The sequence below is a fragment of the Manis javanica genome, chromosome 1 (genome assembly GCF_040802235.1).
Source record: "Manis javanica isolate MJ-LG chromosome 1, MJ_LKY, whole genome shotgun sequence".
In the NCBI taxonomy this organism is placed as follows: domain Eukaryota; kingdom Metazoa; phylum Chordata; class Mammalia; order Pholidota; family Manidae; genus Manis; species Manis javanica.
The window spans coordinates 85773669-85799449 of NC_133156.1; the positions used below are offsets into that span (position 1 = coordinate 85773669).

General features: G+C 34.5%; 1 protein-coding gene across 2 annotated transcripts in view; it reads left to right on the forward strand.

Moving 5' to 3' along the window:
* Positions 1-23080, forward strand: part of EDIL3 (EGF like repeats and discoidin domains 3) — a 388593-nt gene extending 365513 nt beyond the window's left edge. For both annotated transcript variants that reach the window (XM_036998533.2, XM_036998532.2), the window contains one exon: positions 20108-23080. In XM_036998533.2, the coding sequence (XP_036854428.2) occupies positions 20108-20257 (150 nt within the window). In that variant the 3' untranslated portion in view covers positions 20258-23080. The remainder of the gene's footprint in view (positions 1-20107) is intronic.
* The last annotated feature ends 2701 nt before the right edge of the window (positions 23081-25781 follow it).

Below are 25781 nucleotides of genomic sequence, written 5' to 3' on the forward strand. Positions count from 1 at the left end.
AACATGTGGAAATAGAAAATAAAAGTGTATCCAAGTTTGACTGAATAAACTGCTTATACATCTGTGCTGAAAATAATAGCTGTATACACCAAAAAAATGTATGTTGAAAAGTTTTAAAGAATAGCACCATAAAGGAGTCAAATAGTCAAATAATGTGATTATGCATTATAGTATAATATGTATTACATTAAATATATATATAGTAAATATTCATTATAGTCAAATAACGTAGTAGTGCTGTTACTGGGCTGAATTTTTTTCTCAGTTCTTGTCCCACTGTAACAGAGAACTGAAAGTCAGAAACACAATAGTGAAGCAGAGTCGAAGTTTTATTTGAGGACTGTCCAAGGGAGGTGTGGGCCAGCGTCAAGGTAGACAAAGGCACTGAGCTTTTAAGGGAAGGTCTATTATGTCCTTGGGTCTATTGGAGGCACCTCTTTGATTGGCAGGGTGAGGTCATTTGATTGACAGTTTAAGTTATACACTCACTCCTCTTGTACCATCTTTTCCCAAACTGCATACAGAAGAGACTATGGGGTCTAGGGCAAACCTGAAATTTTATTTTAATAAGATTATGACGAGGTATGGTTTGGGTGGTTCTTTGTTTTGTTATACAGTGGCTGGTTAGGACCAGTTTGTCCTGGTCTCCATAGAAAGGAAATTACCTCCCCGCAAAGCCTTTGTTGTCTTCATGTGGGACCTCCTACCTGGGCAGAGTTTGAGCGTTTTTTTTCCTTGAACCTTATCTTCTTCCTGGGCTGTGTCTGTCTTTCTACCTAACAGTAAAACCTATTTACATTTTCATATTATCAATAATCTAAAATCTGAGTAAGATTGAATTTATATTTTATATAAATCTAACAGAAGCTCAAATAATTAATCTTAAAACACACACACATAGTTATTGTTTGAACACATTCTACTATTATTAAAATGAATTAGAATTAAGAAAAAATGTTCTTTGGAGAAAAATATTTTAAAGGTTAATGAAAAGATTTTTAAACATTTTGCATTTCCTTGGTTATTTTAACAACTAGGAATTTTAGAAGTGGACAAATTTTGACTATTGCACTGGTTTGTCAAAATTAAAATGGGGGATTTTTCTCGCTCAGTTTTCTTGACTGTTAATAATTTACAGGTTAATTTATTTTTTTTTACCTGTGTATTCTGTTATAATATCACAGTAATAGGTATATATGAACACACCGTGCAGTTCTCCATACAATTTCTAATTGTTTTTCTAAAAGTTCTTACCATATTAAATGTTTTTTCATACCATCTACCAATGAATTTCTTTGGGACCCTGAAGAATGGAAGTGCTTGGGGACATCAGTAATGAATTGCATCAGATGTTAAAATATTGCCTCAGTTGGACTAATGAAGTTTAAATTTATTCATTGCTTAGTGTCTTTGTGCAGATAATTCTAGCTTTCTGAAGACATCAAGAGAAAGAAAATTCCTTAGTTCAAGTATTTGAGGGGACTATAATACATTTGCATACACATTAAGTATTTCTGAATTAATAGTTTTTTCCTATTTGTCCTTCCCTTACTGCTATTGTATTATTAGCCAGGAGACAGTTGGAAATATCTTTTCTTAAAATATTCAAGGCAGAGAATTTATAAGTTTTCCCCAAAATGCTAAACCTGTAATGGCTATTTCAGTGAGTCAACAGAGTCTGAATTCAGTTCACATAAAATTCATTTTAGGGGAAATATGTTTTTAGGTTTAGATTATAAAAGCCATACCTATTTATTTGTTAACATGACAGAACAAACCTATTTGGCATAGAGGATACATTCATTTAACACCTGAAAACATGCACACATTTTATATTTTAACATCTCAGAAACTGGCTTATCTTATAATGTCACAATTGAATTGAGAGCACTTATTATTTTCTAGAAAAATATAATATAGTGGCATGTTTTTTAACCAATGACATCTTAGAATGAATGAATATTAGAATTTATAAAACTGTCTTCAAATTTATTGTTGAACCATAGGCAATATCTGCCATAGTTTATTGCAATAACTAAGTTCCTGCCTTTACCTTTATTTACAGTAGGCATTCTGGTGCATAGAGAAAGGAAATATGTTCAATAAGATGTTTTTTTAAACTTCATAAATTATACAGCTCTTGAAATTAATTTTAAGATAGGTAAGTATTTTCACCCATTATCCTTATGTAATATTTACTAAAAAATAAATCTATAATAGTGAAAGGTTGACTTGAGGAAGAAATATAAAATGGCTGTGCCATTTTACTGGTAAAATACTTCTTTGTCTCCATTTATATTAGGCCTGTGGTTTAATGATTATATGTGAATAGTTTTTAAATTTTTCCTTAATTAATTGATCAGACATTTGTACATTAATGCATTTTATTTCATTATCTCAGTTTAAAATGTATGTAAAATTTTTTGCATCAAGTTGGCCAAGTTACTTGATAATGTTTGAGTTTTCTGTGTCCTGATTTTCTATCTACTTGCATTTTCAATTATAAAGACAGAAATGTGGAAATCTCCAACTATAATTTTGGATTTCCCTATTTCTAGTTCTCCTTGCAGTTATGCGAGTGTTTGCTTGGATGTGTTTTGAAGCTCTGTTAAAAGATGCATGAACAATTAGAATTGTGGTGTCCTCTTGATCAAATAAGCCCCTTATCATTAGAAAACAATCTTCTTAATCCTTGTTAATATTTTTTGGTCTGAAATCTACTTTGCCAGTGTTAATTGAGGTACTAATTTATTTTGATTAATGTATGTTGGTGTGTGTTTTTCCCATCCTTTTACTTTTAACCTATTCTTAGTTTATATTTGAAATTCATTTCTTCTTTGCAGCATATAGTTGGGTCTCCTTTTTTCCAGTCTGAGTATCCTTGTTTTTTAACTGGTGTATTTAGACCATTTGCATTTGATATGAGTACTGATGTAATGTAGTTCAGATGTATCATCTCGCTATTTATTTCTTGTTAGTCACATCTTTTCTTCCTTTTTTTTTTTCCTATTTTTCTGCTTTCTTTTGGGTTAATTGAAGGTTTAATGATTCCATTTTGTTTCTTTTGTTGACTTATTTGCTGTAACATTTTTTTGTTATTTGAGTGATTGCTTTAGGATTTATAATATACATTTTAAACTTACCAGGTCTACCTTCAAATTAATGTAGAGCCCCAGAAACTTACCTCCATTAGCACAAGCAAGATAAATTATAACTATAAATGTATATACTTAGGAACCACATTTATTATAACACATGATTTTGACATTGCTAAAATAAGTCTTATTGTAAAGAAAGAAACAGGCTCCATTAAGCAAGTTAGACAATTATGAGAATAAACTGATGTATTCAATGAAAAAAGGTGTAAGGCAGAATTCTTCTGTGAGACAATAAGCCACAGTGTCATCACTGCAATGTAAACATTTCTGAAAAATTAAACCATCTTAATATTACACACATGGCAATTGGCTAAACTCAATCAATGTAACTGGTACTTTTAAAATTAAATTTAACCAGTTCATTTATCATATTATAACTAATTTGGTATAATGAAAAAAAGCCTTAGATAAGTGTACTATTTAGTACTGAAGAAAACAACTAACACCAACAAACTACATAAGAATGTGGCAATTATTGTAATAAAGAAATGCTTTATGTATAAGAAGGAACTAAAGGGCATAGTCATCTCCATTCCTACAGGAAGGAGATTTTATAAAATAAATGAGAAAATGTATGGCATAAGTTCTTTGAACACTTGAAAATATAGACAATTTATATACGTATATATAATATATACCATATAATATATATATATACCAATAAAAATTATGTTAATTTATATACCCAAATAATTATTGTGCTTTGTTGTTATTGCTATTAGGTATTTTACCTATAATTTCATATATCCTTTATAGATGTGCTCTTCTTTAGAGATTCCCTGAACAACCTAGCAGTTAATTTTTATGAAGTTGAATAAGCTATTTCCTATTGATTCTAATATTATTTCTGTCTTGCTTTTCATGGTTATTTTTCATAAGGAAATTTCAATATTTTCAAGGGCAAATTCCACTACAAAGCTTCTCTCCAAATTAATATAACAAATGAATGTTTCAGGGCAAAATCATGTGCCTGCAAAATATCTTACGTAGTATATGTACATTCCTAAAGGAAATATTTACCAACATAATTCTATAATTCCTTTCTGTGACTTTGTGTTTCCATTGACTTCTTGCTCTAATACAATTTGAGGGTTTGAGTATGAAGTCTGATGTAGGTCCAAAAACAAGATTACCTAAGAAAAACAATCTCAAAATAATAGCAGTTTTTCTGTTTACTGTAAGTACTGTAAATGAAAATTCTAAAACTGTATGAATGTTCTTTCTGTTTTTTCCTAGTCATAACTGACTAAGCCGCAGGGAAGCAATGCCAAGGAAAAATTATATATGTACATAGGGATGTCTAAACATATGTATGAATGTGTATGTGTGTGTATATATGTGTGTGTGTGTGTGTGCACACCAAAAGTCAGTTGAGGAAAAATATATCCTTTATTCTCTTCGTTGAAATGTCAGTTTCTCACTATCCTCCCAGTGCTTTCATATGAGTTATAATTTACTTTGGTAGTCTATTTTTTGACAAAATTCCACATTAAATCTTCCGTAATGGAGCATATGATGATACTGTCTCATTACAGACCCGACCTTCTTATTTTTCTTTTTCTACTCTACAGTATTTTCTAACATTGAACTAACTTTTATATTTTCTCTACAACATAGATGCACATACATTTTTTATTTGAAAGTCAAATGTTCCTTTGCTCTCATGAAGGTGACATTTGTCTTATACTCTTGGAAGTATTTTTTACTACACTTAGCAGAATTGCAAAATTTGACAGACACTTTCAGTATCTAATTTTTAAGGTTATAAGCCAAACTAAAACAATAATAAATTTCAAGAAGTATACTTACGTGGAAAAATTAGAAATGAAAACGGATTTCCTCCTCTAAAACATTAGTCATAATGTCATGATGTTAAATAAACCTGAATTCACACCCTGAGGACTTGCTGCTTTGAGAAAAAAGAGGTTGATAATAGTCTGTTTTGTCTCCCTTCCTGAAGTTATCCACATTTTTTAAAGTATAAGTCAAAAAAATTGCAACTTTACTCTGGATTTTTTATAAATGAAAATCCAAAACCTCGTTTCCAATGGGATTTTGTTGATCCTTCAAGATGAATGCCACACACTTATCAAAAGCTATCCTGCAACATCTCAGTGAACTCCTTAATTCAGTAGTTACCAAAATTGTCTCATCATAACACTCATGGGGGAGCCTGTTAAAAAGTATTGATTTCTGTGCCCTGCCTCAGACTCTTTGGGAATGAGTTAGGCATCTAAATATTTACAGAGGCTCTGGATAATATGAATAATTGGCAAGTGTGGAAAAGATGATTCTAATAGGCACCAAAAAAACACAACTGAGATTTTGAAACTAAGTATAGTTTTGTATTTTTCTAGTCGGGATGGAATTTATTATAATTCTTTAGGACTTCGATTGGCCTCTAATTTGTCATTGGAAGTCAGTATGAATCAATGTCTCCACAAGTTTAGGTAAATGTTTGCCAATTCTCTTGTGAGCACCAGAAAGCAAACATGTATTAACTTTAAACAAATTTTAAATTTAAATAATAGATTTAAGTAGTTAACACAGATGAGGTGGGAAAGCACCCAGGAGATTGTGACATTTGTATTCATCCCAGCGTGAGTTCAGTAGCAGTCATCATCTACGCCCAGCTGGATGTATGGGGAAAAACCGGAATATGACACAGTGAATCAAAGAGACTCCAGGCTAACAAGCAGCTCAGGAAAGATGAAAAACTTCAGCTCATTCAGCTTATCTTGAAGACTCAAAATATAACCTACGAGTGTGTTACCTGATAAAGCAACTCTAGGAAAGAAGTGACACTACAGATTATGTCTGTTCCATAAAAGTCTATGATTCCCCAGTAGAAAAGAATTTCTGGTCCTTCTTTATTTCCTTTCCTTTCTCAACATCAGTGTGAAAAGAGAAGCAGCAACATGAGCAACCTCATTAATAAAGCCCACATAATCGCAGTGTATGTTCATATTGAGCAGCAGTCACAGCTGACACAGGGCCTCCTCCGCAGCTGGCACGCTCAGGTTGTGGAAATAAATTTGAATGTTTAAGCCTCAAACGTGCAGCTCATCAGTGAGCCATACGATCCCAAAAGATGTCAGCCCATAGTCAATAGTCCTGCTGCTCTTCTGAAATTGTATATGGATGAAAAACGTAGAACTTCAAGAAACCCTTAGGAGGTAAATAAATGGAATCTTCAGTGGCAATCAGTGAGGAGGATGCTGTCAGGAGGAAAATGAAAGGGGTAAATAATCCTTTTTTAATTGAAGTATCATTGATATACAATCTTATATTGGTTTCAAGTATACAACACAGTGGTTCAACATTACCCATATTATTAAATCCTCACCCCCACTAGAGCAGTTGCTATCTGTCAACATAAGAAGTTACAGAATCATTGACTATATTCTCCATGTTTGTACTACTATCCCCATGACTAACTTATATTATGATTGAGAATTTTTGTGCCCCTTTATCCCCCACCCCCAACCACCCCAACCCCTCCCCCATTGTAACCACAGTCACTTCTCATTGTCTGTGAGTCCACTATGATTTTGTTCATTTTGTTTTGTTTTTATATTCCACAAATAAGTGAAATCATATGGTATTTGTCTTTCCCCGCCTGGCTTATTTCACTGAGCATAACACCCTCTAGTCCATCCATATTGTTGCAAATGGCAGGGGTGAATTAGTCTTAAGGTAGAGCAGCCACTTGTTTCTGAGCAGCAAGGTCAAGGACAGATTCTTTAGATCTTGCATGGAGACCATTAGTTTCATCGACTCCAAGTCCTGTAACTGTTAAGAAAGGGAGGCAAAGAAAAGGTGGATTTTCTGAAAGCAATTTCCAGGAACTAATTGACTTCATGCAAAGCACTCAGATTCAAAAACAGCAAGTGAGTCATGCCTCTGTATGATAGAGATTTATATGTAGGCAGTGTAGTGTACTTACTTAGGTATTTGATGAGTGACTCAAGTAGAACTAAGGAGACATGACATAGTTTCAGCATTGTCTAAAAATAAGGACAGTATTATTTAAATAAATACCTTCTGTTATTTAGAATTTATCTACTTTCTTCCTTGTCATAATTCAATATTACGGAGCCTGACTAGGATATGTGTTGGTGTTAAGAATGCAAAATTGCCTATATTCACATAAATGTGGGTGTTATTGGTTTTTCAAATTTAGGACACCACATAAGAATGTGACTATTTTAGCAAAATGTAAAGTTCAGTGATGAGCTCATCTTTTAAATTTTAAATTATGTTAAATAGCACTGCCTAGGAGTGTATAGAAGTAGATAATAGTGTCATGATTCTACTTTTAATGCAATAAAAACTGCATGGAATTAAGAGATTAAAAGAAAAAACCATGCAGTTAGGGACTAATGTGTTCATCAAGGCAAATAAAGGTTGATAACATGCAGACAAAATATTAGAAAACATGTAAATACAGAAGTTCAGTTATTTCCACAATTATGCATATCAACTACAAAATTCAAGAAAGTTGTGCAATTCTTATGTAACTTTTATAATTCATCCTTTTGCCAAAAATAGAATGGGAGCCTGTAAATGTTGCTAAGTCTTCCGACCAAGAAGGTCACATCTCAGGAGAAAAAAATTGATTTATCAAAGTGAAAGTGATTTGAAGACCTAAATCTGCCTACTGGATTGTGAAAGCACAACCACACTGAACAAATTTAAATTCAGAATTGTCATCAGTGAGGAGTGTGACAGCAGTTGATAAGATGCACAGAGAGCAACATGATGGAGACACAGAAGAATCAGCTGTGAAGTTAGCTTGGGTTGGGTTCAGAAATAAGGTGGAAGACTGGATGCAAGCACAGAAGCAAATAGATGAGGATGGAGCCGCTGCAAGGAGGATGTATTTCCATTTCCATATTTAACATGAACTCCAAGTGTCCATCTGCCCAAAGATGGTGGTTCCTGAACCTAGAGTAAAAAGGGGTTTAAGAGCAGGAAAGAAAGGGAGTACCTGGAAATGGAGCTTATGGGATGGAGATGAGCAGAGAGACGATTAGTAACTTAAATAATTCCAGCTGTAGAATTAAGTAACTAGCTAGATGATGGAAATAAAAGACAAGGTGGAGTGACAGACTAGCCCCAGAAACAATCAGAAGCCCTTGTATGTTAAGGAACTCATTCATTTTAAGCAGTCATTTAGTTTACTTGGAGACAGCGGTAGAAAGCTAGTTGTTTTTCTTCAAGGATCAATTTTGGAGTTGCAAAGAAAATTCTGTGTTGTTATTTCACATTCTGTAATAGTAAAGATTAGAAATGTAAAATATATGGTGAATTTTGGCTCATGAAATCTTTACATTTCTTAAATGTCATTTGGATTTTTTTCATCTTCATTTAAAACAAAAAAGTAAAACAGGGTGCTTGTCTGAGGACATATCATCAGACAGAAAAAACAAGTCAACGCCAGGCACAAAATCCACAAAACTCACCAATTTCTGGAGGGAGGGGCAGGAAAGGGGGAAGAAAAATGTCCCCACCGCTGTGACTCATACTTAGCAAGAGGTAACATCCCAGTACTTGGGCTATGAATCATCATTCTCGATAAGATAGAAATTTGTGGAGAAAGGAGAAAACAATGCAGAGAAATATAATAATGAAATTATTATGGAGCAAAGAAATATAATAAATATAAAAAACAGCATAGTTTGTTTATTCTTTGTGTTGTCCTAAAAACTGAGAACTTTATTTTCAGAAAATTAGATAAATTACCTTAAAATTTGAAACCACATAGTTTTTCTAGTTATCAGATGTTTCTGCACGAATGAAAAAATTATGAAAAACACAAGAGATGTGTTACTTAGCAGTGTTATTAAAGTAAAATGTTCATAAATGAAAAACAATTTTTTAAACTATTGCATGCTTTATGGTCTTAATTTTCCCAATGCTCAAATGTCAAAAAACTTAAAATTCCCTAATTTTTGTCTTAAACTGCCATCACTCACCAGAAATGAGTAAGAATTTCCACACTGAAAATTCTGAATATGCTTGATTTACATATTATTAGACTCAACTGTGTAATGATAATATTCCTCAATGAAAAAGAATTATTCATTCTCTTGTTTCAGTCATGCTTATAGTACTACTGTGCAGGACCAGGAAGTGTTAGTCCAGCTATGACCCTATGCATTCATTAAAACTGTTAACACATAAAAAATATTGATTTGTAAATAGGTCCCCAATAGAGTGGTCAAGGCTGTAACACTGTAATACATTGTTTAAAACTCAAATATGTTATTGCTCATTAAAAGGCAGTGATAAACCTGATAGAAGCAGGAGAGCTTAGCTGAGGAAAAGCTTTTAATATTTTATAGAAAAATTACATAGTTCTGTTTATTGGGAATCTGGTGGTTATTTCTACTATGAAAATGAACCCTTGTTCAGTCTGAGTAAGACAAGATGGAAAGCATGTCATTATTTTGGTTGTTGGAACTAGACACTGACCATTGGCTAGAATACAGCAAAAAAGGGAAGTCATTTCATTTCTAATTACCACACAACTGATCTTTTGACACTTAATATATTTTAAACATATAACCCCCGACATCAGTTCTGCACAGAACACATGCCAAACTATTCCTCATCACACCATCAGCTGCAGCCTGTGGGGCACCTAACATGCTCCACTTTAACTCTCTCACCATGAATTAATATTCCAGCTTTTTTCTACTCTTTCATAGTTTAAATCTGAAAAAGAATAAAAGATACCTGTCATGTCTCCATGTTTATGGGACACTATTACAGGATTTCTGAATCTGCCACACCCGATAAAATGACCCATTTGGGTCATTCTCATATCATTATTCCTTTTCTTAGATCTCAGAGAAAAAGGGTATTAGTGTATGACTGCTCTTGAGACGCACATCTGTACCAAGCCCCTCAGGGCCCTTACAAAGGCAACACATTGCTTGTTATTGTAGCTTTTGTTGGAATTTGAAACACAGAACTGATTAAAATGTAACTTTAAAAAATAAAAGATGCATCCAGCAATTCTACTTGCATGAAGGGGTGTTCCTCCCAGGTGTTCTGCAGCTGTGAACAGAACACCAACCCCAGAAGACCAAACACAGGACTTAATTTCCTGCTTTCTTGTAAAGCTAGAAACAAAATTACATGTGTCCAGATAAATGAGATGTTACATAGTCAATAATAATTAAAGAAGGCATTCCTCATAAATGAGTGAAAATAATGCTACTTTTACATAGCAAATTTTCACTTATATTTCTCTTTCGTAGTTCACCAATATCCATAAATAATAGCAAATTTGACTTCTCTCTCATGATAGCAAATATTTAATAATCAACACATTCTCAACTCATTGAGATGGAAGACCCAGGACTCAGGTCAGAGTTGGCACATGCTCAGCTCAGGGCCAGGATTCTCTATGGTCTTCACTCAGGGTTGCCAGATTTAGCAAATACTAATTAAATTTGAATGTCAAATAAGCAATTAACAATTGTTAGTCTAAGTATACACCAAATCTTCTGTCTTGAAACCCTGTCTCCATTGAAGATCTCCCCGATCTTCCAGCAGGACCAGATGGTCTCCTGAGAATGCAGAGGAGGAGACAATAAAGGAGAACGCCTCCCAGCTGTGCCAGGGCAAACACACACGTGTACCTGCTTTGGCTCTGAGATTCTGCTTTGCCCCATCATCATCCCTTTCCAGGACTCTCTTCTCTAACTCCCTGACACTCTTTCTCCTTAGCACCAATCTGCCTTAGAAGACACAGGGCTGAAATCTTAAGTCACTGCTTAAGTTGCTCATACACAGAGATCTGTACTAAGTCATTGCTGACCAAGACAGGGTGAAACTCCAAGAATGTGGGTATGGAGTAAGGGAAAGGTTCCCAGTGTGGGCTGGGAATTACCAGTTACCAGTTTCTCTACTGCCACATCATTGAAATATCTACTGTAAAGGGGTAGAGTCAAACTACACATTGTTCTAATAAAATGCAAAATGCCTGGTGTCGTTTAGGAGATTCTGAGAAATCAGGCACTGAGCTTCAATAAGAGAGGCAGGCTATTACATAAAAAGAGGAAAAGCATTTCTACATTTCTCATATTAGAATGAAAAGAGAAAATTAGGTGGTCTTAACTCTGACTACTCTTAGTAATATCTCCTAGAGGTAGCTTTGAAAAGCAGATTTCCAGTTCCATTTTTTGCTGTAGGACTATTTCTATGGCAGTCAAAATCTGAGTGCTAGAAAGCAGATGGTTTAAATATATAACCACAGTTCAGAATGTCATATTTTATGTGTCATAAATCTTTATAGGTGATCATTCTATGTGATATATTTCCTAAGATATTCTTGTTTCTTAAGGAGAATTCCCTCACAAAAGAAATTAAATATGGTGGTGTGTCCTACCTACTTAACTATTAGACTGAGTGAGTGTTCTAAATACCAGCCAGTTTGGGAGAAGGAAGATTAACAGTTGACATAGTTAAAATCTTTTGCTCTGGTTTTTCTCTGGTTTTGTTTTTTTTTTCCAGGATCAAGACCTAATAACAAAAGTCACATGCATTTCTCACTGAGACCCTCTGGTGCTTTCTAAGAAGCTTCCAGGTCTCTAGCCACTTGGTGCTGGGGCTAGGTAAGAAAGCCACAGAAGAAATAGAGGTGGCTGCTCTGCCCCCAGTCCCTTTCCCCTCTCTGGCAGGATTGGAACTTAGCAATTCCTTAGCTCTGCTTGTCACTCTTACCATGGACTAGGGAATCACTAGTATATTCCATCTTGCCAAGAATAGAGACATGGATAATCTCATATCTCTCTGGGTCAATCAAGCTTTTATATGAGAGGCCAGAAGTTAAAAGTTCTCAAAAATGCTTCCAAAGATGTACCATTTCCTCTTCTTTCCCTACAATCTGGAGCACCCAGGAAAGAATGAAGTTTAAAAAGATATTACAGCTCTTTCCCAATCAAGAATTAAACACCAGTTTACCAGCGTTCACAGTTAGGCAAATATGTGGCAATTTGAGAAGCAATAAATGTCCCCTTACTGCTAGAGTAGGAAACAAAGAACATACTGCATTTGGGAGCCAATTATTATTAGTGCATTTTGAAAAAAAAGAGTCTAACAGAAAAAAACAATAGAGTGCAAATAATGCTGTAAGAATTCTAAGTAAACGTCAAATTTGTGGCTTAGTAAAAATTTCTTGGGATATAATCAGAGATTTATATACAGTAGGAGCATGAAGCAAAGCCAGATCAGTTCAGTAAAATGTAGCATTCCCTGAAGCCAAAGACCTACATTTTTACATAATTACAAAAGGGAGCAAACTTCAGAGACATAAGAAATCTCTTAAGAGCAGCAGTGGGAGTGGAAATCATTTTTTCAGAGAATCCATATATTCATTTTAATGGCTTAAAATGATTCATGAACTAGTGGAAAAAGACAAGGAACTTGTCCCCATGTTTTTCTTTCACATCCTCCATCAAATAAAAATGTTCTATAATTGGGCCTTTGAAGTGAAACCTTTGGATAGGCAGTTTGAAAGCCTCATATAAGTTCATTGAGGGAGACTGGGAAGCAAAGAAGTCTCTGAAGCAACCAGGGTCCAGATTTTTAAAAGGGCTTATGGAACAAGCCAACCTTTTGAAAGGAACACAGATAAAAATTGGTATCCAGTATGAAATATGGTGCAGAATTACTTATAAAAATCACCAGGCACTCAGGTTTTTAGAATAACTGACTGCAGTTTCTCAAGGGATTTCAAATTAATCCCCAGTAGATGGACAAAATACTATCCCCCAAAGAATATATATAATCCTTCACAGAAATGATATTTTTAAAACACAGAAAAATAAAGATGTTGAATTGTTTTGTTAATAAAATGTGAAACAGAACAAGTAACACGAGTTGTTCGATATATTTATTAAGTTTATATCCATAAGAATAAATAACATCCATAAAGTAAAAATAAGAAGAGCAAGTAAAACAGCATAGAAACTAAGAGAAGAGGACTCAGGAAATGTACTCAAGGGCGCCATAGTAAATAAATTTCAGTAGGTTGTGATGTCAGTATTTATTCAAAGAATCAGAAAAGAACAAGTTCACAATTAATTTTGAGACCTGAATATCTATCACAGTCCTGGCATATGATGTTGAGGAAATTTGGGGCACAATTCTTTCAGGCAACAGAGGTTCTTTTTCAGAGTAATCAATATCACAAATACCAAAAACTCTTCAGCAACCTATAACCCTTCTACATTAATCATTCACGGCAAAGTTTGGGAGTTCCCAGATCCACCTCACCTCGGATGCCAATTGCAAGTGCAGAGGTCCCAAAACCACCTCAGCTTTGACAGTTGACTAGAAAGACTCAAAGAACTCATTTAAAACTATTACACTCACAGTTACAGTTTATGACAGAGGAAGGATGTGGATGACAGTCAGCCAAGTGAACTGGCATGTCGAGCAGAGCCCAGCAGAGGTCCGGGCAGGGGTTTTCAGCTGCTCTCAGTGGAGACTGGACCATGTTCACCTCTGTCAGAAATGATGTGTGACAACACCACACAGTATTACCAACCAGAGAGCTCACCTCAGCCTTGATGCTGAGAGTTTTTATTGAAGCTCAGTCATGTAGACCTGGTTTACTGCCTGCATGGCTGGCCCTACTCTCAGGTCCCTCGTGTGGTGACAGTGGTGGCCCCCACCATATAGCACATGGTTGGCACAGACTACCTGGTGGCCAAAGACCCACATGTAAATAAACACATTCTTATCATGCAGGATCTCCCAAGGGATTAGAGATTGTCTCCCAGAAGCTGAAGACAAAGGTCAGACCTCTCTTCCTGTTAGATTAATCTTCTACTGCACACCCACATTACACAAAACTATATGAACTGTACATTCCTCACTGTAATGACACATGTCTACAAACATTATGACTACACTAGATTCAACACATCATGAGAAATACTGCGAAATGTTCACCTGCTGACGAATTGCTTCTGTTGGCCACAGCCTTACTTTATGTGCAGTAGTTTGGAGGCCAGTAGTTCTGCTCAGGGCTCTTTGGATCAAAAGCACTATGGTGGTTCCCTGTTCCTCTCCACCAATAGGACATCTGCTGCAGAATTGTTGGGATGTGACATAGTGAAGGTTCTTCCCCCAACTCTTTATTCTGCTGATGAATGATCAATACAGACTCTTAACACAATCTTTAGTCTCCAAGAAAAGCCTTGTGTGTGTGTGTGTCTGTGTGTGTGTGTGCCCACACTTCTTAGAAGAGATTCTTGATACATGCTATTTTCCAAGGAACATTTCCTAGAATATTGAAATTTACCTGGAAACTGGTTTCTTGTTTCCTTATTTTATCTGAATGTTCTTATATTTAGACTAATTCTGTTACAGAGTTTCATTGGTTCAGGGGTATTGATTGTAGAGAAAACCATCAAGAATGATATACCAGCCATTCAATCATGAAACAGTTTCAGGAAGCTGGTAAATTTTCCTAGAAAATTAAATTCACTGAATAATAGCTAGAGTCTATGTTGCTAAAATAAGCAAACTTGATTTCAGACATTTTATATTTCATCACTAACAGAAGTTTCACACATGCAGAACTTCCAATTCGAATTTTTTAATATGCTATATTATTCAATTTAATTATCAATTAAATTATTCAATTTAATATGCTAGATTATTATCTCTAATTGAATCTTTTTAAAAAACAATTTTCTATACATTTTAGCACAAGCATTTTTATTTGATTTTTTAATGAAAAACTTTGGTTTTTGGAATGATCCAATATAAAGCAAAATAGAACATAAATTAAATTTCAGATTAGCCTAAAACATACTGATAATCTAGTCATAGAATAAGAACCAACTGAAGGGTCTCTCATAAACACTATTCAAATGGGTAAATACTATGTTTAACTTCATTTGTGCATACTAATTCTGTGACATTTTTCATAAGACTTTAACTCAAAGCATTAATTCAAGTTGTAATTCTGAAATCTTTGACAGTCCAAAAAAATTCAAGTAATGTTGATTCTAAGTATATAAAAATGAGTTTTATGATGCTAAACCTTAAACTAATAAGTGTAAGTCCTTTATGTCACCCACAGAAATCAGATTTTATAGTCACATAATATATCAATGGTTACTTTATGAAATATTTACTTAAGTCCTAATGTGCACTAAATTTCCACTAGTTTTTAAATAGATGATATTTTAACTAGGAATTACTATTTTTGAAATGCCATAATTCAATAAGATTAAATAAAATTAAAATAGTTATAATGTCTATATCCACTATAAGTCCATTTTACAAGTAAAAGAATGGGAAAACCCTTATGAAATCTTATGGAAAAATTTGGTTTATTTGACCATTAATTATCAACCATGATCCGAATGTCATGTAATCATCTGAAATCTTAGATTATATTGACAGAAGTATTATATCCACAACAAAGATGTGCATACTATGTCCAAATAAATGCCAAATTGAGTCATACTTAAACCAGAGGGTATCCAATGGAATGCAATCAAGATGATGTTGAAAATCATCTTACATGAGGAATTTTTAAGGAACTGTGAATCTTAAGCCTAAAGCATTGAATCTGAGATTTTGAGAGGTTTGTGTTATTGTTTAAATATGTGAAAAAGTGTTTTTCTTTTGACAGACTTCTGTGCTCATTGAGAATAAAGAACTAGGATCAATAGATGGAACTTAGAAAGAGGCATATCTCAGCCTAGTAAGAAGTCTTTCAGTGTTTAAACTCATACCTTCCCTCTTACACTGAGGATTGCCGTGAATGGGCTGAAAGTCCCATATCAGAAATGTTAGAGAGGGAAGTTGGTACTAGCAGGTCTGTGCCTTCTCTCCCAAGTCTCAGTCTCTTCCATCATATGGGCAGGATTTAGAAAGCAAATAGACAGAGTTTTTCAGGGATCAGAACTAGAATAGATAGTTCTTATCTCACTTCTTTATAAGCACTCTGGATAAAAGAGTAAATATTTGAAATTAGATATGCTAAATAAAAAATTCTTAGCTTTTGCACAACCTTCCTCCATAGCCCCACACACACATGCTGCCCTCGGGAATGGATTTTTATCTGTATCCTTTATCCCTGAAGGAAATCAGACCAGTATATAGATATAATGAATAAAGCCAACAGTATGTTTGATACCATTAATGAAGCAAATACAAACAATATAGAAAACTGGAGAAAGATATATTCACAGTATTTTTCACAGTATCTGGAATCTCAGATATGGTTCCGGTCTTCATACAACAAGAAATAATGAAATCTAGAAGGGGTTGACCAAAAGGAATGAACTGATGGTTGCTTGAAACCTTGCTAAAGTAAAGCCTTGAAGAGCTCAGAGAAGATACATGAAAATGATTAAAACCACCAATTATTTGGGGGATCAGAACATAAATTCCAAAAGGTTAGGGCAATGGGAATCTCTTTAAAACTTTTAAGGAGTTAAGTTTAGGACAAATAAAAAGAAGTGCATCTTCAAGAACTATGAACTTTTTATTTCTATAAGCAATATGTGCAAGACATCCCCAAAGGATAGCTCCATATTTGTGAAGGTGGTTATAGTGCATGACAGCTAAGAGAGGCTGAGATAGGCCCCAGCTCTCTGACTGTGTGATGGATAACTTGGCCTTCTTGGCAGCCTCCTATTGACGACATCTGCTCCAGCCTGGAAGGACCATTGTCCCTAACAAAGAGTGACAATCTCATTTTACAAAAAGTATTAAAATGTTGCTGGAAGCAACATTTCATTGTTTTATTTGATCTGACCGTGTCTCTGTGTTGAAATTTGAATCCCCACTAGAATCTGATTTGAATTTTAACTAGTATCACAGGAGAGCTCACTTTAGAAAACAAAATCCAAGATCTCAGCCAAGTGAAGGCAGTTGCATTTTCTTCTCTGATCTTCTCTATGTTGTCACCGCGGAAGCCTCTCCAAAGTACCTTGAGTGCCTTTTTCTCGAGGTCGCATATGATGGGAAAAGCATGAAAGATCATGTTTGAGTATACCAAATACATTTTTAATATAAACATAAATATTGGAATACAAACTTGCCATCAACGAATTAGTTATGTCTTCTCCTGAAACTGAAACATGTGCCTACTCTGTAAAAACTTCTTAATCAAAGTCTCTCTCATGTACCATGTTTTCCCTTCAGTCTGGAGATCTAATGTTCTCCATCAGTCTTTTTTGGATCTTGATTTCCATCAAGGTGCTTATGTCTCTCAAGTGTGTGAGAACACTTTTCTGGAATTTTTACACATTTTATAAAGTTAACTAAAAACACTGAGTTTGCATTCCCTTGCCAAGTAAAACACTGAAATAGCTTTCTTAAGCAGGATCTTCCTAGTTTTGGAAACAACAGAGCAGCACATAAGCCTCACGTTTACACAGCAAGTACAAGATGTCATGCTAGAATGTGAAAGCATGTGCTTTGTGTTCTCTGTTGGGTCATTACTGAGGGTCCTCCGACAATGAAAATATATTTTCAGTACCATGAGACCATGGTTTGGGTGATTCCAATGTAGGTTGTGGCTGTTTTCTGTGGAAATTTTTGTGTTTTAAATTGCCCTATTTTATGAAACTTCATTTAATTTTTTAATGAGCATTCAAATATCTGTGATTTTCATGCATTTAATCAGAAAGGTCATCATTGTATGCCATTTCAGAGCTGATGTAGTTTCTCTAAATGTATTCTCCATTATACGGAGATAAGTATAATTAATAATTCAACTAATGATCTCTGGGTTGATGGTTTTTTATTGAAAGTTGTGCTGAAGACCACTGACTTAAAATAAAATTGTTTCTTCCTGTATTTCTTTCCCAGGAAGAGGTAGAACACTGTATTTTGGACTGCTATAGATCTTGGAGTGAAAGTTAATGAATTTCAACTCTATTATTCCAAAGATATACATTAAGTTCTCTTGCAGGGCTATGAAATTGTATTTTAGATTCTGTATTAAGTTAACGTCACAGCCTTGATGAAACATATGAATCCAACATTGAATGTCAGAGAGAATGTTAGGAAACCATAGAATGTATTCTCTTATTTTCTGCTATTGCAGTGACAACTTCTGTTAAGATTTTTGGTGTTTATATGTTACGTCCTGTACATGTAATATTTTCTTAACAGAGACCCTGTTATTTAGTAGCAGATTTTAATCCAGAATTAGTTTCTGCTTAGTCAATGCAAACTAGAGTATTTTACTGAGAAAAAAAATTCTATTATGTGAATGTGGATTCAAATATGCCAGGATGATGAATTCTAGATTTGGCACAGTTCAGTATTCTCTTCTTTAGCAAATATTTATTTGAAAATAGCCTTTGAGGTACATTTTGTGTCAGGTTGAAAAATTAATCCCCCACAAGATGGAAATGGTCCTTTGCATTTGCCCCCAGTGGCACATAATCTTTCCCATGGAACCAGCAGAAAGACTACCCCATCTTGTCTATTGCTTCTATTAATCAGTGCCACACCGTCTAATGCTTTAAAGAAGAGTATTTTTATTTTTCTCTTTCCAGTAGACCTTTTGGAATCACGTAAGACTGAACCAGCTTATTTGACAAGATCATCTTTAAAACATTCCCTTTAATTTCAGAGTGTTCAGAAATGGGTTAAATATTGTGTCATGTGATGATGAAGTTTCTTTTTTTTTCCTCTTTGGGGAACTTTATTTTCAGGTCTCCCTTTGGCCATATAGTCAGATTTTTTATCTCAAGCAAGAAAGAAAATTCTCTTCCAATTGTAAGATTCCTGATAAAGTTAAAAGGGAAGGGATTTTTTAAAGACATTTTCACCATTCTAATAGAGCTTAAACAAAAAATGTAAATATAAAATAGTTAGAAATCACTTTAATAATTAATGTTCAGAATCTATAGGTTAAAAAATGGTGAAGTCTTCAAATAAGACTTAATATTTAAATATATGGATTTCTTTCAAAGTAATTTATAATTTTTATAATTTAATATCATTCCTATCAGGATCCCAGTTTTCTGATTTTGTTTGGTTGAAGCATTATTATAAAGGCCTCTCATGAGGAAAATGGGCATAAAAAACTCATAAAAGCTTTGAAACAAAAGAAGAATGGAGGAGAACAGTCATGCAATGCCAACATGCCAACATTCTAAGTTAGAGGGATCACGCCACCATGTATGCATCCAAGATCTGAAAGACAGGGAAGCCACACACATACAAAAAATGTAGTTCTAGTTCAAAAACAGCATTGATTGGGTTGTCTCTTGGAGATGGGTTGATTTTGTTCTCCATGTGAGAAGGGAGCAAAAGACACCCTGATAGAAACTGTTTTGCTCACCAAATATCCATGTGTGCCTTCCTGTGCACTTCCCTCCTTTGCAGTTGGGCTGGGGTCATGTAATTAGTTATGGTCAGTGAGGTATCTCCAGAAATTATGTAAGCACTTCCCATACCCTGTTCATTTAAACATCCTGCACAGACTAACTCTCTCTCCCCTTGACCCTTGTGAATGTGGAGACCACACATTTCAGATGATGGCTGTGATTTGCAAACAGCCTGGATCTCTGAGTTGCTCCTTAGAAGAGAACACTTCAGCAAGCTGTCTAACTGACATCAGCCTGGGACATAAGCTAAAAATAAATATCTGCTGCATTAAAAAGAAAAAAAACCCAATAGGCAGACAAAAACAAAAAACAAAAAAACCTGATAGGCAGACCTACACATTCCTGCCTTAGGCAACTGATTTTTATCTTAATTAAATCTCTAAACATGAATTGACAATTTAATTTAAAAATGATCATTATGAAACTGCTGTATATTTTGAAAAATAACATACTTAGTTATCAAATCTCACATTTGGGAAGCAAGCTTCAAACAAGAAAATCAAAATTATTCCCAAGAAAGAGGAAGTTACATGGTTTTTACCCTTTGCTCTTTTTCCCTAGGTTTTCCAGGGTAATTTTGACAATGATACCCACAGGAAAAATGTCATCGACCCTCCCATCTATGCCCGGCACATCAGAATCCTCCCCTGGTCCTGGTACGGAAGGATCACGCTGCGATCAGAACTCCTGGGCTGCACAGAGGAGGAATGAGGCGACCCCACTCCCAATGCCCCTCTTCTCTCTTTTCCTAAAAGTATCTCCATGGAATGAACTGTGCAAAATCTGTAGGAAAGTGTACATGAAAAAGTGCTCAAATTACGGTAGGCGACAAACTGTCTTTTTAAGGATGTCTAAGCCTGCCTTTTCATTGACTTAATTTGATTTTTATCACTTCAATTTCTTAAGCCACATAACATTCACTGTGAATTACTTTTCTCATTGTCTTTTGAATCACTCACACTGGTTGAAATATACTAGAGAAAGACAGTAGCGCTCTTTTGATAGCAAAGGTGAGAAGACCTCATAGTTATCAAACAAAAGCAAAATTGATAGAGCTTTTATAATCAATACTCAACTGATTCTTACAACAGGAATACTGCAATGTGAGCAATAAGGGTTTTTTTCCTCAGTAATGATTCTACATTGTCCTAATGGTTTCCCTGTGCCTACCAAACACTGTCAGTGTTCATAAAAGCCTTCTGAAGAGGAATCTAACACGCAGTACTGATTGTTTTAATTTTCCTCTTACTTTCATTATTTTAATCAGCGATTGTGATCTTTCTTCCTTTTTGTTCTATTCCATATGCTTTATATTGTATATTGCCTGAATAAGTCCATATTTTTCCAATTGCGTTTTCTATTATTTGCCTAAAAGAAGTATCATGTTTGTTTACATATATATATACATATATATACATGGAAAATGATTGAATATCAGTAGATTGATCATATTTAATATCAGTAGATTGAATCTGTAATTCTATTTTTGAAGAAAGCTATAACTATTTAATTTCCAAATAATTCCTTTGTAAAGAACCCAATACTACCATTTTGCAAAATAAACAACAAAATTGTATTATGTCCCTTTAAAATGAAATTTAAATCTTTGTTTTGACAGTATTTCCGCAGCTTTATCTTTATGTTAAGATAATAGAATAATGAATTCTTTGTTTGTCTATTTAAAAATATTTTAAGCAAATATTAACATAGCACTGCATAGCTTGGCTAAACATACTCATCATTTCTTTGTTCATCTCTGCATTTTCTGGGAAACTAACATTTTATTGAGATTCAAACTGGTAGTGGTTTCCCAGGAAAGCACACTGTATAGTTATTTGTGAGAAGAAAAGTATTTACTAATGACAAAGTAGTAAACCATTTTCAAGATGAAAATTGATTTCTATTTATTTTACTTCAAAGGCCCTGAAAAAATAAGCAATTATCCTAACAATTTGTTATTGATAATGGAGGTTTCATTGACATGTCTCTCAAATTAAAGCTCACACTGCCTCCATAAAAATCCTCAACATCTAATTTATAAGCTTTACAAGTATTTATTTTATAAGGCTTAGACACAGATTATTGGAGTTTTAAATTAAGGGTCCTGGAAAAGAAAGTATGGTATGTGTATGAAGTGTTGGGTTCCTGTGCAACATTGCGAAGTTTTTTTCTTCCCCTTTATTATTTGTGCTGCATAACAAAAGCCACGAGACTGTTACTGTCATGTCTGTCCATGTGTTAACAGCATTTATGTATATATGGAGTGGTCTTCAATCATAGTAAAGAATTTAAAGAGAAAGTCAATCACAAAGCATTTTTAATAAGAGCAAAATTAGGACTGACTGACCACGTGTTTGTCCTACGGCCACATTTCTACTTCAGGTTTGTATTATGAAATTGTTGCTTTGAAGTCTCTGAAATGGTGGTCATTTCTCAGCATCTTTCACAAACAAAACTGCTATGTCCTCAATGTTGCCTTTTTGTTAGATAACCTTAACATTAGGAATTTATATGTTTTTAATTCGCTAAATTTTAAAGTCATTTTACAAATAACTACTTAGGTCCAAAAGTACTCACTGTTTAACCAGTGGTCCTTATTTTTTTAAAGATGCATTGTCTTACCAAATCTCTACCCATTTTCCTTTGTAGATTATGCACAATTCTTCTTAACAGAGTATGCTCTAAAAATTGTGAGTAATGTTTTGTAATGATTTACTTTCTCAAAATTGCTCATGGCTTTTTACGATGTTTTTAATTTTATCCTGATAGTTTTTAAAAAAATATTTTCAAGGGAGTTTTCTAAAACTATATTTGTTATGTTTTAGAAATCCATTGAAATAGCCTTCTTTTGCTTGTGCATTTTCACTCTGCTCTACATGCTCCTCACCAACATGGCATGGCCAATGGGATGTCCATTTGTCTCACGATGCCCAAAATTCACGACAACAAAGGGATTCCCACATGTGGTAGTGTTGATAATTATTATGAAGTAGGATGTAGCTTTTGAGTCACTTTTGTCAATGACATCAAAGAGAAGCAAACTTACTCTATTTAAATTCACACTGAAACAAGTGCAATCTTGTAAGTAGAGCACACAGAAGAACCACCTAGTCTTCACCATATTGTGTCTATAATATGCTACTTTTATAATCTATGGAATTCAAATCTTAAATATCTCCATTTTATCTATGTCCTATTAAAAGCATTTATCATAACTACTAATTCTAATTTCAGGGTTGACTTTCTCTTTCTGAATGGCTTCATAAGGATTGGTGTGAATTTTGAAGACTTAGGGTACTAATGATTGTATCTTTGCAAGTCAACAAATTATGAAATATAATATGCTGGCATCTGATGTGTCATTAAATACAGAAATATCGAAGACACAAATAACCTTTGCAAAATTTCAAGCTGTGTAATACTCCAATGTTTTTTTTCTTTGTATATATATATACTTAAATCATGTAGGATGTTGTAAAATTAGTATGACCTTGTCTAGTCTTCAAACTTAAAATAAAACTTTTGAAAATCTGGGATACTTTTGAAGCAGTTGTAATTAAACACATTTGTAAGAATACACAAAGTGTTTAAAACTGAATGCCCACTCTTCTTAAGTACATGCTTGGTTTACTATTTCTTTGTATCAGATGATTTAGCAAATACTGAAAAAAAAAAAACAGCTATTCCAATAGCCTGCAAATATACCTTGATATCAGCTAAATTGGTTTCTCTAAACTTATTAAAATGTGTGTGTTTCTCCTACTCCTTTCAGCAGTGGAAATTTTATTGAAATACTAATAATCCAGTCATTTTTTTGCCCCATGCATATTTGAAGTCTTGTGTTCCAGGATTGATCTGCTCATTGTTAATCAGATGTTATTGCTATTATTTCTACTGTATTTTATGTACATGATTCTCAGGAGTATAATGAAGAGATCCAGTCAATACTAAGCAATAACACAAACATTAATGATCTATTTATCCATGTAACTTCTGGTTTTGGCTTCTTCATAAACTTTGTTTCTGCCTTTCTGGAAGTCATTAGTAAAATATTAAATCTGTGTACTTCTCATTTTTTTAGATTTTTTTTTTAAGATTCAAAAATTTTAGGCAAAAACTTAAAATATTAAATGTTGACTCCTTAGTTGAGCTTCAGTGGATCTCTGACTGTTCTCGGTATTGACTTTTGTATGTGTTTATGTATTCATACACACTCCTATTTAACTGAATTTTATTGATTCAGTGGGGTTTCAGTGGTTCAACTGGGGATCAGAATTAGCCATTGCTTGCCTTATTTTTGTATACGAACAAGTATACACAAGTATGCTATTATTACTAAATAAAAGCAACTACGCATATACATACTTTAATAAGGCCAATAATCATGTCATTATCTGTATAAGGTAAAAATTCACTGTGATAACAGAATAATTATTCAACAAAAAGGTTTCAACCAGGAGGCTTTTAAATTACTGACTCAAGATGTAAAAATAATGGAAACCTTCAGAATTTCAAGGAGGAAAGTCTGACCCTGTTGAAATCTGTTTTTAAAAATCTATTAAGAGTAACTTCATGAATCAAAAATATTCTATAGAACCGAAAATTTAAAAACGTCTAACACTCCACCTTTGAACATGATTTTATGCAAAAAATGTTGGTCAAGAAACATTAATTTTTACTGGCAGAAAAGCAATGCTTTCTTTTTTCCCAAAGACTAATTTAAAACAATGTTAACAGTTAGTGTGTTATTTATTTGTGAAAACTATTGCCTCGAGCCTTTGAGATGCAAAAGGACCCTTTTCCCTGAGCAGGTAAAATGGAAGATTAAACCACTTTGCTAGTTGAGAAATATCTAAAATACCCTGAAACAGAATGCATTATCATTTGTCTTTACAAAGAAAGAATGCATAGTGTAAGTCACAATTTTTCAGTTGATTTTGAAGAGGAAAATAGGACTCCTTGAGTCTGTTGCAGTAAGTGGCTATATTTCATATTGGATGTTTCAACATTGCCACCAATAAAGTGTTTTCCACAGTAGGCAGGTGGCACTTACTCAAAGAGTTATTTCTATTAGATACATTTCATAGTAGAAATAGGAAAACATTTCTGGAAAAGGTTCCTATTGTAGTTGTTTTTGCATATCCTGGCAGGAGTTGACTGAGTCATTTGAAAACACTAATGCTGTGGAAATAAGGTATAGTGGCATCAGGAAACGGTCACCGTATCACATGATTAAGCATTGCATATGGTGGCTGCCTCTAATTTAATTTTAGTTTAATGTCCTCAAATGCAGGAACCACACTCCTCCGTATTTACCATTCATATGCCCATAGCACCATTCATATGCCCACGTAGAAATATGTTAATAATGATGATGAATTGCAATGTAAGCTCAATCTGCTGCCACCTGGAAAGGAAGTAGTGGTAGTGAGACTGATGTGCATTCAAACAGTACATTCCCCCATGGCCGATGTGGAAACAGCTCTGCGCTAACCTCTGTCGGCACCAGGCCGCACCACTGGGGAAGAATGAAAGGAAAGACACCTGGGAGTAGACTGCACGCGTATGGCAGAGAAGGAATGTGTTCAGAGATAAATGACTTACAACAAATTAAACATAGATTTGCCTTTATTTCATAATTGTTCCACTTCAGTGTGATTGTGTAGCAGAAATTTAAAGAAAAAAAGTAATGAAAAGGCCTTGCCTTTTACTAAGAGAACCATAGCAGGCCAGCGGCTCCAGCAGACACAAGCAGTACAGTGCTCCAAGGCCAATGGAATTTTCCACCTGGGCCTGGGAAATCGGAACTGAACAGACAGGTTCAAAATGACCTGTTACAATGAAGCACTAAGCAATCAACCTCAAGCAGCTTAATCCTGCAGTTTTCAAGTTGAAATCCTAATCCCCAAAGGTGAGAGTATAATATATGAGACCTTTGGGAGGTGATTCAGTCATAAGGGTGAGGCCCTCACGTATGGGGTTGGTGAGCGTGCTTATTTAAATAAGGACCCCACAGAGCTCCCTAGACCCTTCCACCATGTGAGGTCAGCAAGAAGGCACCGGCCATGAACCAGGAAGCACGCCCCACCCAACCATGCTGGTAACTTGAACTTGCACTTGGTACCTTGAACTACTTAGCCTCCAGAAGGATAAGTGCTAAATTTCTGTTGTTTATATATATGTAAAATACCAGTCTGTGGCATTTGCTCATAGCAGCCTGAATGGACTAAGATAC